General features: G+C 34.9%; 2 protein-coding genes across 3 annotated transcripts; both read left to right on the top strand.

The window, feature by feature from the left end:
- Positions 1-866: 866 nt before the first annotated feature.
- Positions 867-12,961, top strand: LOC311088475 (uncharacterized protein). 2 transcript variants are annotated; one of them, XR_014607504.1, is made up of 7 exons: positions 867-1,028; positions 1,381-1,689; positions 1,847-1,967; positions 2,697-2,739; positions 2,851-2,895; positions 3,132-3,352; positions 11,163-12,961. XR_014607504.1 is itself a non-coding variant. In XM_084122608.1 (6 exons), exons 1-6 carry the CDS (start codon positions 959-961, stop codon positions 3,156-3,158), a joined length of 615 nt encoding a protein of 204 aa, XP_083978734.1. In that variant the 5' UTR covers positions 867-958; the 3' UTR covers positions 3,159-5,094. The 2 variants fall into 2 exon arrangements, 1 of the variants encoding a protein (XP_083978734.1); XM_084122608.1 differs by lacking the exon at positions 11,163-12,961 and having other exon boundaries at positions 3,132-5,094.
- On the top strand, positions 8,788-12,446 carry LOC311088474 (uncharacterized protein). Its single transcript, XM_084122607.1, has 6 exons — positions 8,788-8,947; positions 9,305-9,613; positions 9,747-9,864; positions 10,530-10,572; positions 10,684-10,728; positions 10,950-12,446. Exons 1-6 carry the CDS (start codon positions 8,878-8,880, stop codon positions 10,977-10,979), a joined length of 615 nt encoding a protein of 204 aa, XP_083978733.1. The 5' UTR covers positions 8,788-8,877; the 3' UTR covers positions 10,980-12,446.
- Positions 12,962-13,315: the final 354 nt, after the last annotated feature.

The raw sequence follows: 13,315 nt of genomic DNA, 5'->3' as shown, positions 1-13,315 counted from the left end.
TTTCCCAATGTTGAAAAAATTATGCTTGTTCATTTTGAATAATGTTACTTCATAAACTGACAGTTAGACAGCAGTTAACAGTTAGTTGACCAGATTTTTTAAATTATACAAAAAGAGAGTGTTCTCTAATGGAACTGTGTATTAGGCTAACTGTGTATACTCATATCTGAGAATGTGTGAAGTGTATGTGCACATAAAATATTCACATAATAAAAGTTTTTCATTCGCTTCAATTATCACACATGGCTCTCTGGCAATTATTCAGACAAGTGGCCATTGCAAAAACTTAGTCTTAACTTTAACTTCTGTTAAGACTTTGTCTTAAGAACTAGTCTGATAAACTAGTTTATCAAGGAGTTATCAGTCATTTTTCAGATTCAAATTAGACCAACCTACGGTTTTATGTAACTGATTTAAAAAAAGTTTTGATCAGTCTTGATTAGGCTGTAAATTTGGTTGACAAGGGTAAAGACATGTTAGATGTATATTGAGCAAAGCTTTAATAAAATCTGCAGAGCTTTTTGCGGTAAAAAGTGTTTAAGTAAACACAAAGTAGAACATGAACAAGCGTGAGCTGTTTAATAAGACAAGTAAACACGGTAGACAGTGACAGGATGTGACGGTTCTGCTGTGGAAAATGAGCTCTGTGGTTTCACTGGTCACTGAAGACAAGAGCACAAAACTAATCCGATTATATTGTTACCATCCATTATATAAGTACTGTATATGAGCATTGCATTTAGGTGACCTGTGTTTGGATTTACATGTTTAACAATTATTCTAATTTTAAAACTATTCTTAATAATTAAGTATTTTCTCATCAGCTGTCTTAGTCATTGCCCTCTGTCTTCACCTCTTCCTTTAGTTCAGTCTCTACAGCACGTCTACAAGCCTTCAAAATACTGAGCGGACAGTAAGACAGTTTACTCAACACAGCCCTTAAACTGAGTGTCCTGTTATGGCAAATTCTCAAACCAGGATTCTTCATCTGGATCTCTGTGTCATCATTATTCTCCTGACTTACACAGGTACTGATTTAAGATCAGGATTTATTTACTCTTCTTACTTTCGTCTCAAAACCGATAAATAGGATGTAGCCTTTGCATGTTGGTATAAAGCCTATAGTTTGATGACTAAATAATATTATTATTTAAAAAATGTTGCAATTTAGTGGAGTTATTGAAAAAAGTTGTATCCTATTGTGTGTTTTTTAATCAGGGTTTAAAGATTAAGCACCATATGAACAGTGTTGTGTGTCTCATGAGTTTTTCTACTGCATGATGACAGTGAAATTCTTTTCACTAGTTTACCATCCAGGGATGCGTTTTTCAAATGCATTGTAAGCCTTAGTAGTTGTTTAATTTTCTGTCTTTTCATCAGATTATTCCAAATCAAATCAAGAGCGAAGCATTCGGCAGCACATCAACAAAACAGTGTTTGTGGGGGAAACAGTGACACTTTACTGCAACAAAACCCCATTTGATGAAGATTTCTCATGGAGAATGAACAGCTCTGTTATTTTTAGTTATGACTCGTTCAATAACAGAACTATGAGAAACTTCAGCTCGAACAGGATTCACATCAACCCAGCCGTTTCAAAAGAATTAAAAATACATCAAATACAAGCGTCTGATGCAGGAAACTACACCTGTCTTCCAGCAGCAATAAGATGGACATTAACAATAACAGGTTATTCCATGATTTCATTTATTTGATTTGTTTTCTAAAAAACAAAAACAAATAAAGGGCATTTATTATAGAAGAAATATAATTATATGTGTTTAATAGTGACTATCTAAGTGCTGCTTTACCGATATCATGTGTGTTTGACTCTTGTGTGTGTCAGAAAACAGACCAGCGTCACCCAAACAAATGCCGCTCTTCACCATCATCATCATCATCATCATCTCATGTTCTGGAGTTATTATAGTCTTTCTGATAATCAACATCAGCGTCTGCATTCACAGGTGAGAGACATTGAGTTTTTAATCAACATTTCTTACCTTCAGCAACAGTGACATGTAGTTCCAGCTTCTCAACAGCTTTACCCATGCTATAGAATGATGAACTGCTTACTTATTTAATTTTTTCTGACTTTTTACATGATTTGCTACTTTTCAAATGTTTATTTGTAGGCAGTGTCTATTTAAAATGAGTAGAAATAGCCAGCTTTATCGGCAAACGTTATTTTCATTAACTCCGCCAACAGCTGGTTACATCTTTTACCTTTACTATCTCTTCACTTGTATTTACATTTTGTTTGAATATAGCATCTATCAGTATTTACACTTCTTATTAACAAGATCTCAGTGCAAACACTCAGTGTTAATAGTATCTACCATTTTTACCCTTTGTAAATGCATAAATACCACCTGAATATGTTTATTGATGTGGGGCCTATTCTTAGATATTGATTATATAACTCTTGTGCAGGACCCAAACATTCAATTTTAAAATAATAAACTTTATAACAAAATATTATTATTTATAACAAATAATAGTTATTTTGTGAAATAATTTGTGTATATTTAGTATTTATAAAATGCTAGCTAAATTAGCCTTAGCAAACATTATCCATTTTTAAAATGTAAATTCCATCACATTAAATTGTTAATGGGCAAATGATGTAAAATTGTGGGAAAAGTTTGTTTTAAGATTCATTCTGTTGTTGTCCAAATGCTACGTCATTGTAACAGGAAATTGAGGCAGAAGATCAGCTCTGGATCACATGAGGAGGATGTAAGTATTTACCACATAACAGGTTATTATTAGGCTCCTATATCTTTCCTGGTTTGAGAAGTTAAACTTCTTGTGATATGTTTTCTTACTATTTGTGGATGATCTGCCCAGGTGAAGATGATCTCTCACGTTGACAGACACACAATAACAGCCTGTGTAAGTCAGTTCAACTTGACCTCCTACACACCTCAATCCTGTCTGTTCACTGGTTCATCTATTTATGCCCCCCAACTGCTGCAAAACACAAATTGTAAAACACAAGTTTAAAATGACTTATTTACATGTAGTTAATAGTGTAATTTTTAATATCAGTTAAATGGTAATTTCTGAATTGCATAGCAGAGCTGAAATGTTTTTTGTGTTTGATTTGTTTTTCTCTTTGTTTTCATCAGGTCTACAGTCTTCATACAGTTTCATGAACATGATCTTTCCTTCTCAAGACACCAGTGTATGTGTCTGCCCCTCATCAGATGAGCATCTCAATACAGGAAGATGTTTGTCAGTCATTTTCATGTGTTAGAACAGGACTGTCCCAAGAATCAGTACAGTCTCAAAGGATCTGTATGTGCATGTGTTTTTGTCCCTTAAATGCTATTTGCTTATTTGCTTAAAAGTATTAAGCATGTAAATGTCCTTTTCATTTTCAGAGGAACATGAATTTTAAACTTTGATATGTTTGACATACTATAATTTACCATAATAATCAGGATGTTGCCAGGTGAAAAGAACACAGATCTGTCAGGGTAAACAGGGTAAACAGATGGTTTATTGATGGTTTGTTGCAAATAATTTCTTTTAACAAATGTGAACACAGAAATAATTTTGTTCCAAAGTCCGCCAATATGGGCAGGGCTACCCCTCTGGATAATGCGGGCATTCTGCCATAGGAACTCAGGTCAAGTCGACTGAAGCAATGAACGCAAAAACATCTGACGAGTAATGCAGCATGACAGCACGGCAAGTTTCTCAGTTCTCGTTCCCATTATTTCAGGGAACCGAGGTTACGTAAGCAACCGAGAACGTTCCCTATCGACATGGTTCACTCGTAACTGCGTTGTTAGACGCATTGGGAACCCAGTCCAATCGCGGTGTGCTTATAACTGCGGAACGACAATCGTTTTAAGGCCTTGGCCCAGGATGCTTGCATAAGGGCCCAAAGGGCACCAAGGTTAGGTAGGGTGAGGTAACCGCCCGGTACTAAGAGACTCAGACCGTATGTCGGAGCCACAAGGAAGGGTTCTACTTCATGTAGAGGTCAAATATGACCAAAACTCACATCTCAGTTTTCTTTGATTTCTTCCTCTAGATTTGGCAGGTGTGGTTTCTTAATTGGTTAATTGTCACAATTGCTTATACCATAAGATTTATATGGCCCTATGGTCTAATCTCTAATGATTACTATGCATCTACGTATCCATGTCATGCCATCTTGAGTCACTGAAATTCCACGTGGTCTGCCTTGCTATTTCCCGGGAAAGTCTTATTCAGCATAAATTTTTAAAAATGTTAATTGGACTTTGTTTGTAATTAGACTTAAGTCACAGTCTCTGTAAAATGACAGGTGAAAACTTTCCTGTCTGTCAATGTGAGACAGTTTCCCTCCCATCAAAGAGAATCCTGTCAGAAGCGAAAGCCAGATGTCCTACACAGCTGATCAGTCTTATACAGTACATGTCATGAAGGCTGTTTTTATGTTTCTGCACAATTACTAAAGATGCTTCAGACCTTTAATCATTAATCTGTTACTCTGTGCGTATATTTTGAAACATATTTACAAAATAATTAAAGCATATAACCGGAACCAATCAACATGTCCTTTACAAATACTGTTCTCTTCAACATTCACTTTTTGACCACATCATTGTAGCATATTGGACATGGCAACTTTTCAATGAATAAATGCAATTTGATGAGGTATAATAAAGCATATCAGGATCAAGAGCAACAAAGGTAGTGGGATATTTGTGTCATGAATCAAGCCTCTGTGGTTCCTCCCACTCGCCACCAGAGGGCTCCATCTCCCGAATATTAACATTACACATTTTCACTCCATTTCCCATAAACCCGTGCCTTCAGTGCAAAGGTTTTTTTTTTTTTTTTTTTTTAAATACCCTTGTTGAAATATCTGAACGGTTTCCCTGTTTATACTGATTCCTCGTTTACTGATCCTGGACTGTTCTATTCGTTTTGTCCCTCTGCTTCATGCCATTGTGACCCTGCTTCGTTTGACTGGATGTATGCTCCACTGTTTGTTATCTGATTACCTGCTTTGTTATCTGATATATCCTTTTCTGGTGATTGACCCCTCCTGTTTGTGTTACGTTTACTATTACCAATAAAGATACTGCAAATGGATCTCAATGACAGAGCTTTAACTTTAGCAAAAAAGGCAATCCAACTTGAAAACAGTCCAGAGAAGGAAACCAACGCGACCGCTTTACCAAAGAAAATATCAGAACAGAATTAAACTGAGGCCTTAAATACACAAGAAATAACGAGGAAGGGCAGGTGAACATAACTGGTAACCAAGGTGTTACAAGCTCTCCCAGTCTAGGGTTGGGAGAGGGTAACAGGATCAAATTAAATTAAAAAAAGAAACGTAAATGTGGAGGATTCCCTTATTCAGTCCTCTGCCCCAGAAATGTGAGCCAACCACTTGATGATGCAAAATAAAGTCACTTTATTTTAGTTAAACAAAGAAAATGGAAGCAATCAATCTTCAGGAGAAGGTCTAGCCAAAACAACAAAATAAAGGGGTTACTTACTATTGGAAGGAGAAATAAATGAGCTATACAGGTAGAAGAAAAAAAACAACCATGTGCTTCCCTCCACTCCCTGACTAACCAAAAACAAAGTTCATATAAGATAGATACAATACCTTTCAATACCGAAAACAATGTTAGGATGTAAAGAGAAAAAGAAAAATCACTACATGATAGCAAAAGAACTACAATGCTGTTTTGACACCAGAGCACACACCAACAACAAGGTGTGCAAATTAACTGCAATACACAAGGCCAGCACACCAGTTTTACACTCAATTTCAGGAACACAGGGTGACACCCCAGGTCTGAAGGGCCAAGGCGGAGCTGGCAGCTCGTGGGACAGAGGAGCTGAAGGGAGCCGGAAGAGGGGGAACTGAAGAGGTTGGCGGAGCCACCATAGGCGGAGCAGAGGAGCTGATGGGAGCCAGCAGAGATGAAGGTGAGGAACTGGAAAGAGTTGGAGGAAGAGGGAGGCTAGCGATGAAGGAGACAGGGGACTGGACGGGACAGGACCAGTGGCGACGAAGGAGACATGGTGCTGGACGGGACCAGCAGTGACAAAGGAGAAATGGGATGGATGGGACCAGTGGCGACGAAGTTTTACACTCATTGATACTTTGAACATTGAACATTGATACTTAAGTAATGTTCAAGCTAGCGTCAGCGTCATATGTTTTTACTTTCACTTTCTGTAGTGAATAATTGACTGGGGTTTGAGACTTCTTCACCGGCATAACTCTAGAGCAAAGTTTGCACTTGCTTATGTGATATCCACTAGCTCGCCTTCATGGTTTAAAATGTAAATATTTCCAATATTGTGAGAAAATTTGCTTTTAAAATGATGGACAGAGATTTAGATTTTGCAAGCGTCATTTCCCGTGATGAAATCAAGTAAATTATTAACAATTATAAACATTATAAATTATTAATTATTAACAAGTACGCAAAACACCCCAACCCCCAAAAAAGTATACAAAAAGAATGTGTTCTGTAGTGGAACTGTGCGTGTGTATTTCATATCTGAGGATGTGTGTAGTGTATCGTCACATCAAATATTCAATTCAATAAAGGTTTTTCATTTGCATCTACAATTATCACACATGGCTCTCTGGCAATTATTCAGACAAGTGACCATTGCAAAAATTTAGTCTCAACTTTAACTTCTATTAAGACTGTCTTAATAACTAGTCTAATAAACTAGTTTTACTAATTTTTCAGATTCAAATTCAACCTACAGTTTTATGTAACTGACTTAAAAAAAGTTATGACCAGTCTTGATTAGGTTGTAAATTTGGTTGATAAGGGTAAATACATAGATGTCTGTTAGATGTCTATTATGCTTTAATAAAATCTGCAAAGCTTTTTGAGGTAAAACCAGAGCAATACTCAGAGAAAAATATAACATAGAAATTAAGAATATTTTTTCTTGTGTTTAAGTAGACACAAAGAAGAACATGAACAAGCGTGAGCTGTTTAATAAGACAAGTAAACACGGTAGACAGTGACAGGATGTGACGGTTCTGCTGTGGAAAATGAGCTCTGTGGTTTCACTGGTCACTGAAGACAAGAGCACAAAACTAATCCGATTATATTGTTACCATCCATTATATAAGTACTGTATATGAGCATTGCATTTAGGTGACCTGTGTTTGGATTTACATGTTTAATAATTACTCTAATTCTAAAACTATTCTTAATAATTAAGTACCCTTACGTAAAAGAAGTAGGCCTACACTTCAAGTTGATACTTAAGTAATGTTCAAGTATATTTTTAAGTATACTTTATGTAGTAAGTAGCCTATACTAATATCAATGTGTACTTGTAGTAAACTTGTAAGTGTACTATTTCTGAGTATTTCAATACTGCTTGGGGCTAAATTGGCCCACTTTTAGTATATAAAAAGTATACATTTAAGTGTACTATAAGTGTAACAGTAGTAAACTTTCCTCATTTGTAATGCATCTGTACTAAAAGTGTACAAGTATACTAGTAGTTTACTATTTTTATACAAGTAGTATTTTTTTTAGTTTATGAAAGTACACACTGAAGTGCACTCTCAGTAAACTACTAGTTTGGTAGTTTATACTGCAAGTATACTTGTAAGTTTTCTTTAAGTGACCATAACATTATACTTATAGTTTACTATTTCTATATTATTTTTGCACTTTTAGTATACTACTATGTTCAAATGTAGATATTATTTTTTATACTTGAAAAATACATTTAACTGTAGGCCTACTTTAACTAATTATAAAAACATTTTATTTTAGCTTTATGCATCCTTTTCTATCAACACTTGAATGTCGGTAAGTTTCATAAAGAAAGGCAACATTTTAAACAAAAAGTTGAGAAAATAACATTTTTGTCAAGACTATGCCTTGATCAGATTCAGAACGATGATCAAAACACAGATGGAGAAGATCGAGTCCAACACCCCCAAAGCTTCACAGTTGTTTTCTCTTCATGATTTACATGCTGTTTAATGTTTGATGATCACGTTATTTTACATTTGCGTGAGCAATTTTCTATCACTTGGTTTAGCTTTTTCTTCTCCTGTGTTTTGATCCGGAGATTCTGTACTAGAAGATGGTCATATAGCGCCCCATTACCGTATAACAGTGAAAACATGGATGGCTTGAAAATTCAGTCAATAGTGGGGAAAGAGTAAAGTAGAATTAAAGTAAATTCCTATGTACATTACCAGTGGACTAGCCTACACAAAAATTCAGATACGTAGAATTAGAAACATATCTGTTTTTTGATCGAGTAGCCTATTAAATATACTTTTTTTTTACATAGTTTTTCATATACAGTCTTATGAAACTTACACTGTTCGAAAATATTGATTAGAATATTGATATAAAACAGATATGTTTCTTATCAATATAATAATAATAATATATTCTAATCAATATTTTCAAACAATGTAAGTTTCATAAGACTGTATATGAAAAACTATGTAAAAAAAAGTATAGGCTACTCGATCAAAAGAGTTAACACAACTACAAGCCAAGTATACTTTGAATACTTAATTATATCTCGATCAAAAGATTGAGTACAAGTACAGGCCAAATGTACTTGGACTTTTCTCTCAGTATAAGTCAAGTACACTTAAGTGTAATTTTAAGTATATTTCCGAGAAGTATATAAAATGTAGACTGAAAGTACTTCTTATTTTTAGTTTAAAAGAAGTATACTAATAGAACACTTGAATATACTTCTTTTTCGTTAGGGTATGTCTTAGTCATTGCCCTCTATCTTCACTTCCTCCCTTAGTTCAGTCTCTACAGCACGTCTACAAGCCTTTAAGATACTGAGTGGACAGTGTGATAGTTTGTACTCCTTTACAGCCCTTAAACTGAGTGTCCTGTTATGGCAAATTTTCAAACCAGGATTCTTCATCTGGATCTCTGTGTCGTCATTATTCTCCTGACTTACACAGGTACTGATTTAAGATAAGGATTTATTTACTCTTCTTTCGTCTCGAAACCGATAAATAGGATGTAGCCTTTGCATGTTTGTATAAAGCCTAACATAGTTTGATGACTATATAATATTATTATTTAACATTTTTGTTGAAAAAAGTTTTATCCTAATGTGTGTATTTTTTTTAATCAGGGTTTAAAGATTAAGCACCATATGAACAGTGTTGTGTGTCTCATGAGTTTTTGCAAATTTTTCACGTTTTTCTACTGCATGATGACAGTGAAATTCTTTTCACAATTTTACCATCCAGGGATGCGTTTTTCAAATGCATTATAAGCCTTAGTAGTTGTTTAATTTTCTGTCTTTTCATCAGATTATTCCAAATCAAATCACGATCTAAGCATTCGACAGCACATCAACAAAACAGTGTTTGTGGGGGAAACAGTGACACTTTACTGCAACAAAACCCCATTTGATGAAGATTTCTCATGGAGAATGAACAGCTCTGTTATTTTTAGTTATGACTCGATCAATAACAGAACTATGAGAAACTTCAGCTCGAACAGGATTCACATCAACCCAGCCGTTTCAAAAGAATTAAAAATACATCAAATACAAGCGTCTGATGCAGGAAACTACACCTGTCTTCCAGCAGCAATAAGATGGACATTAACAATAACAGGTTATTCCATGATTTTATTTATTTTATTTGTTTTCTAAAAAAATATATAAAAATATAATTCTATGTGTTTAATAGTGACTATCTAAGTGCTGCTTTACTGATATCATGTGTGTTTGACTCTTTTGTGTGTCAGAAAACAGACCAGCGTCACTCAAACAAATGCCGCTCTTCACCATCATCATCATCATCATCTCATGTTCTGGAGTTATTATAGTCTTTCTGATAATCAACATCAGCGTCTGCATTCACAGGTGAGAGACATTGAGATTTTAATCAACATTTCTAACCTTCAGCAACAGTGACATGTAGTTCCAGCTTCTCAACAGCCTTACCCATGCTATAGAATAATGAACTGCTTCCTTCTTTAATTTTTCCCGACTTTTTACATGATTTGCTACTTTTCAAATGTTTATTTGTAGGCAGTGTCTATTTAAAATGAGTAGAAATAGCCAGCTTTATCGGCAAACGTTATTTTCATTAACTCCGCCAACAGCTGGTTACATATTTTACCTTTACTAGCTCTTCACTTGTATTTACATTTTGTTTGAATATAGCATCTATCAGTATTTGCACTTCTTATTAACAAGATCTCAGTGCAAACACTCAGTGTTAATAGTATCTACCATTTTTACCATTTGTAAATGCATAAATACCACCTGAATATGTTTATTGATGTTTAAAATAATAAACTTTATAACAAAAATATTAATTTCAAAAGTGTTATTTTGTGAAATATTTTGTGTATATTTAGTATTTATAAAATGCTAGCTAAATTAGCCTTAGCAAAACATTATCCATTTTTAAAATGTAAATTCCATCACATTGAATTGTTAATGGGCAAATGAAGTAAAATTGTGGGAAAAGTGTGTTTTAAGATTCATTCTGTTGTTCTCCAAATGCTACGTCATTGTAACAGGAAATTGAGGCAGAAGATCAGCTCTGGATCACATGAGGAGGATGTAAGTATTTACCACATAACAGGTTATTATTAGGCTCCTATATCTTTCCTGGTTTGAGAAGTTAAACTTCTTGTGATATGTTTTCTTACTATTTGTGGATGATCTGCCCAGGTGAAGATGATCTCTCACGTTGACAGACACACAATAACAGTCTGTGTAAGTCAGTTCAACTTGACCTCCTACACACCTCAATCCTGTCTGTTCACTGGTTCATCTATTTATGCCCCCCAACTGCAAAACATTTAAGTTTAAAATTACTTATTTACATGTAGTTAATAGTGTAGTTTTTAATATCAGTTAAATGGTAATTTCTGAATTGCACAGCAGAGCTGAAATGTTGTTTGTGTTTGATTTGTTTTTCTCTTTGTTTTCATCAGGTCTACAGTCTTCTTCATACAGTTTCATGAACATGATCTTTCCTTCTCAAGACACCAGTGTATGTGTCTGCCCCTCATCAGATGAGCATCTCAATACAGGAAGATGTTTTTCATTTTCGTGTGTTAGAACAGGACTGTCCCAAGAATCAGTACAGTCTCAAAGGATCTGTGTGTGCATGTGTTTTTGTCCCTTAAATGCTATTTGCTTAAAAGTATTAAGCATATAAATGTCCTTTTCATTTTCAGAGGAACATGAATTTTAAACTTTGATATGTTTGACTATACTATAATTTACCATTATAATCAGGATGTTGCCAGGTGAAAAAAACACAGATCTGACAGGGTAAACAGGGTAAACAGGGTGATTTATTGATGGTTTGTTGCAAATAATTTCTTTTAACAAATGTGAACACAGAAATAATTTTGTTCTATTAAATTTGACTTAATAGAAGTGATGTGACTGACAGTGCAGATACAGACTTCAGGAGTTCTTACTGCAGGAGAATGTACTCAGTAACCAATGTAACCTCGGTTCCCTGAGAACCTGAGCTCGGTGTCGCTAGACGCATTGGGAAAACTCCTTTTTCTCCGATTTATTGAAGCTTATAGAATCACACAGTAATAGATGGTGTATGAATGGAAAAAAGTTGTATGGATACATACAAATGAATATGTATGTATCCATGTCATGGCATCTTGAGTCACTGAAATTTCACGTGGTCTGTCCTGCTATTTCCCACCGGGAAAGTCTTATTCAGCATCAATTTTTAAAAATGTTAATTGGACTTTGTTTGTAATTAGACTTAAGTCACAGTCTCTGTAAAACGACAAGTGAAAACTTTCCTGTCTGTCAATGTAAGACAGTTTCCGTCCCATCAAAGAGAATCCTGTCAGAAGCGAAAGCCAGATGTCCTACACAGCTGATCAGTTTTATACAGTACATGTCATGAAGGCTGTTTTTCTGTTTCTGCACACTTACTAAAGATGCTTCAGACTCACTGGTGTGGTCCTTGGGTGCAGGAGGAGGAAGCAAATTGCTGGCAGATCCATTTATCTTCTCTTGGTCCAGTATTCTGTTATGTGCGGGCAAGGGAAGATAGAGCAGGGAGAGGTAGATCTTAATATCAGACGTTTAACTTTAACAAAAACAAAGATGGCAATCTAACACGAAAACAGGAAACGCAAACTAAGAGTCCATGAATTCAAGCATAAACCTGACAGGTTTAGCAGTTCAATTTAAAGCTAAGAAAAATGACATTTCTGTAAACCCCCAGTGTGCAAGTTAAAGACGACTGTGGCAAGAAATAAAAAATGATATAATATTAAACTAACATAAGTTGTTAGTAGTGGAGAAAAATTCCTGGCCTAAACGTTGTTCAGTGTTTTAAGGTGAATGGTCCTTCCTTGCTGACTTTATAATGAAACTAATCAACAACAGAACGCTTGCTTGATTATCTCATATCTTCATGCAGACACTTATGTTTATTGTAGTCTGTGAAAAAAAAAAGGAAAAAAAAAAAAGAGAGAGATGCAACACCTCCCCTTTGTGGTTGATGTGGGAAGTGGTATTTATTAGTGGTTCATTATAATTTTGCTTAGCTTTTAGCCTCAGGTGTAAAGTTGTCATCTGTTACACATTATTCATGAGGAAATTAGTTATCCTGATTTTTCAGTTGATGAAAATGTCCTTTATACTTGGTATTTCGTTGTGTTATGCTGGTCTGTTGGATAGTTGTGGATAACATCTGAATTAAGACATTATTCCTTTCCCTTCACCTCATGAGTCAGTGTAACCTTCAAAAAATGGTGCTAGTCAAAATATGTAAATAAGTATGTACAGTCAGCTGGTCATTATGGCTTTAAAAAACCCATCGGACTGTACTAATGTGCACAACATGCTACTGTACATACACAGCTACTTGCTAAAGAAATATATGGCAATGTGAACCATCGATTGTAGTATCAATTATTTTATTATATTATTGATTGGATTAAAGTTTGAAGAGCCTCAGACTGTGAACTGTTTTTGTTTATTTGTTATGAATGTGAAGTGTTCTTGGTCATGAGAAACATTTTAAGCATCAGCTTTGTGTGTGGTTAGTTATTCCGACCACACAAACATGCTTCCTGCTTTACTGTTATAGAGAAACATGACTGCTGCACTTTAGAAAACAACTTAATGTTATACATTTACATACTGCAAGATTTTAGCCACAAGACTCTACTTCTTCTTTTTTTAAATTAAGGCAAAATGGGCTACATGGCTACATAGACATTTATATTTATCTATAAAACAACAGGAGTTTAACTAACCTTATTCAATATTTCATCAGAATTAATTTAAAGACACATCATTATTTTATTTG

Source organism: Abramis brama (assembly GCF_963993115.1).
Source record: "Abramis brama genome assembly, chromosome: 8".
NCBI lineage: Eukaryota > Metazoa > Chordata > Actinopteri > Cypriniformes > Leuciscidae > Abramis > Abramis brama.
This window is presented reverse-complemented; position numbering and strand designations above follow the sequence as displayed.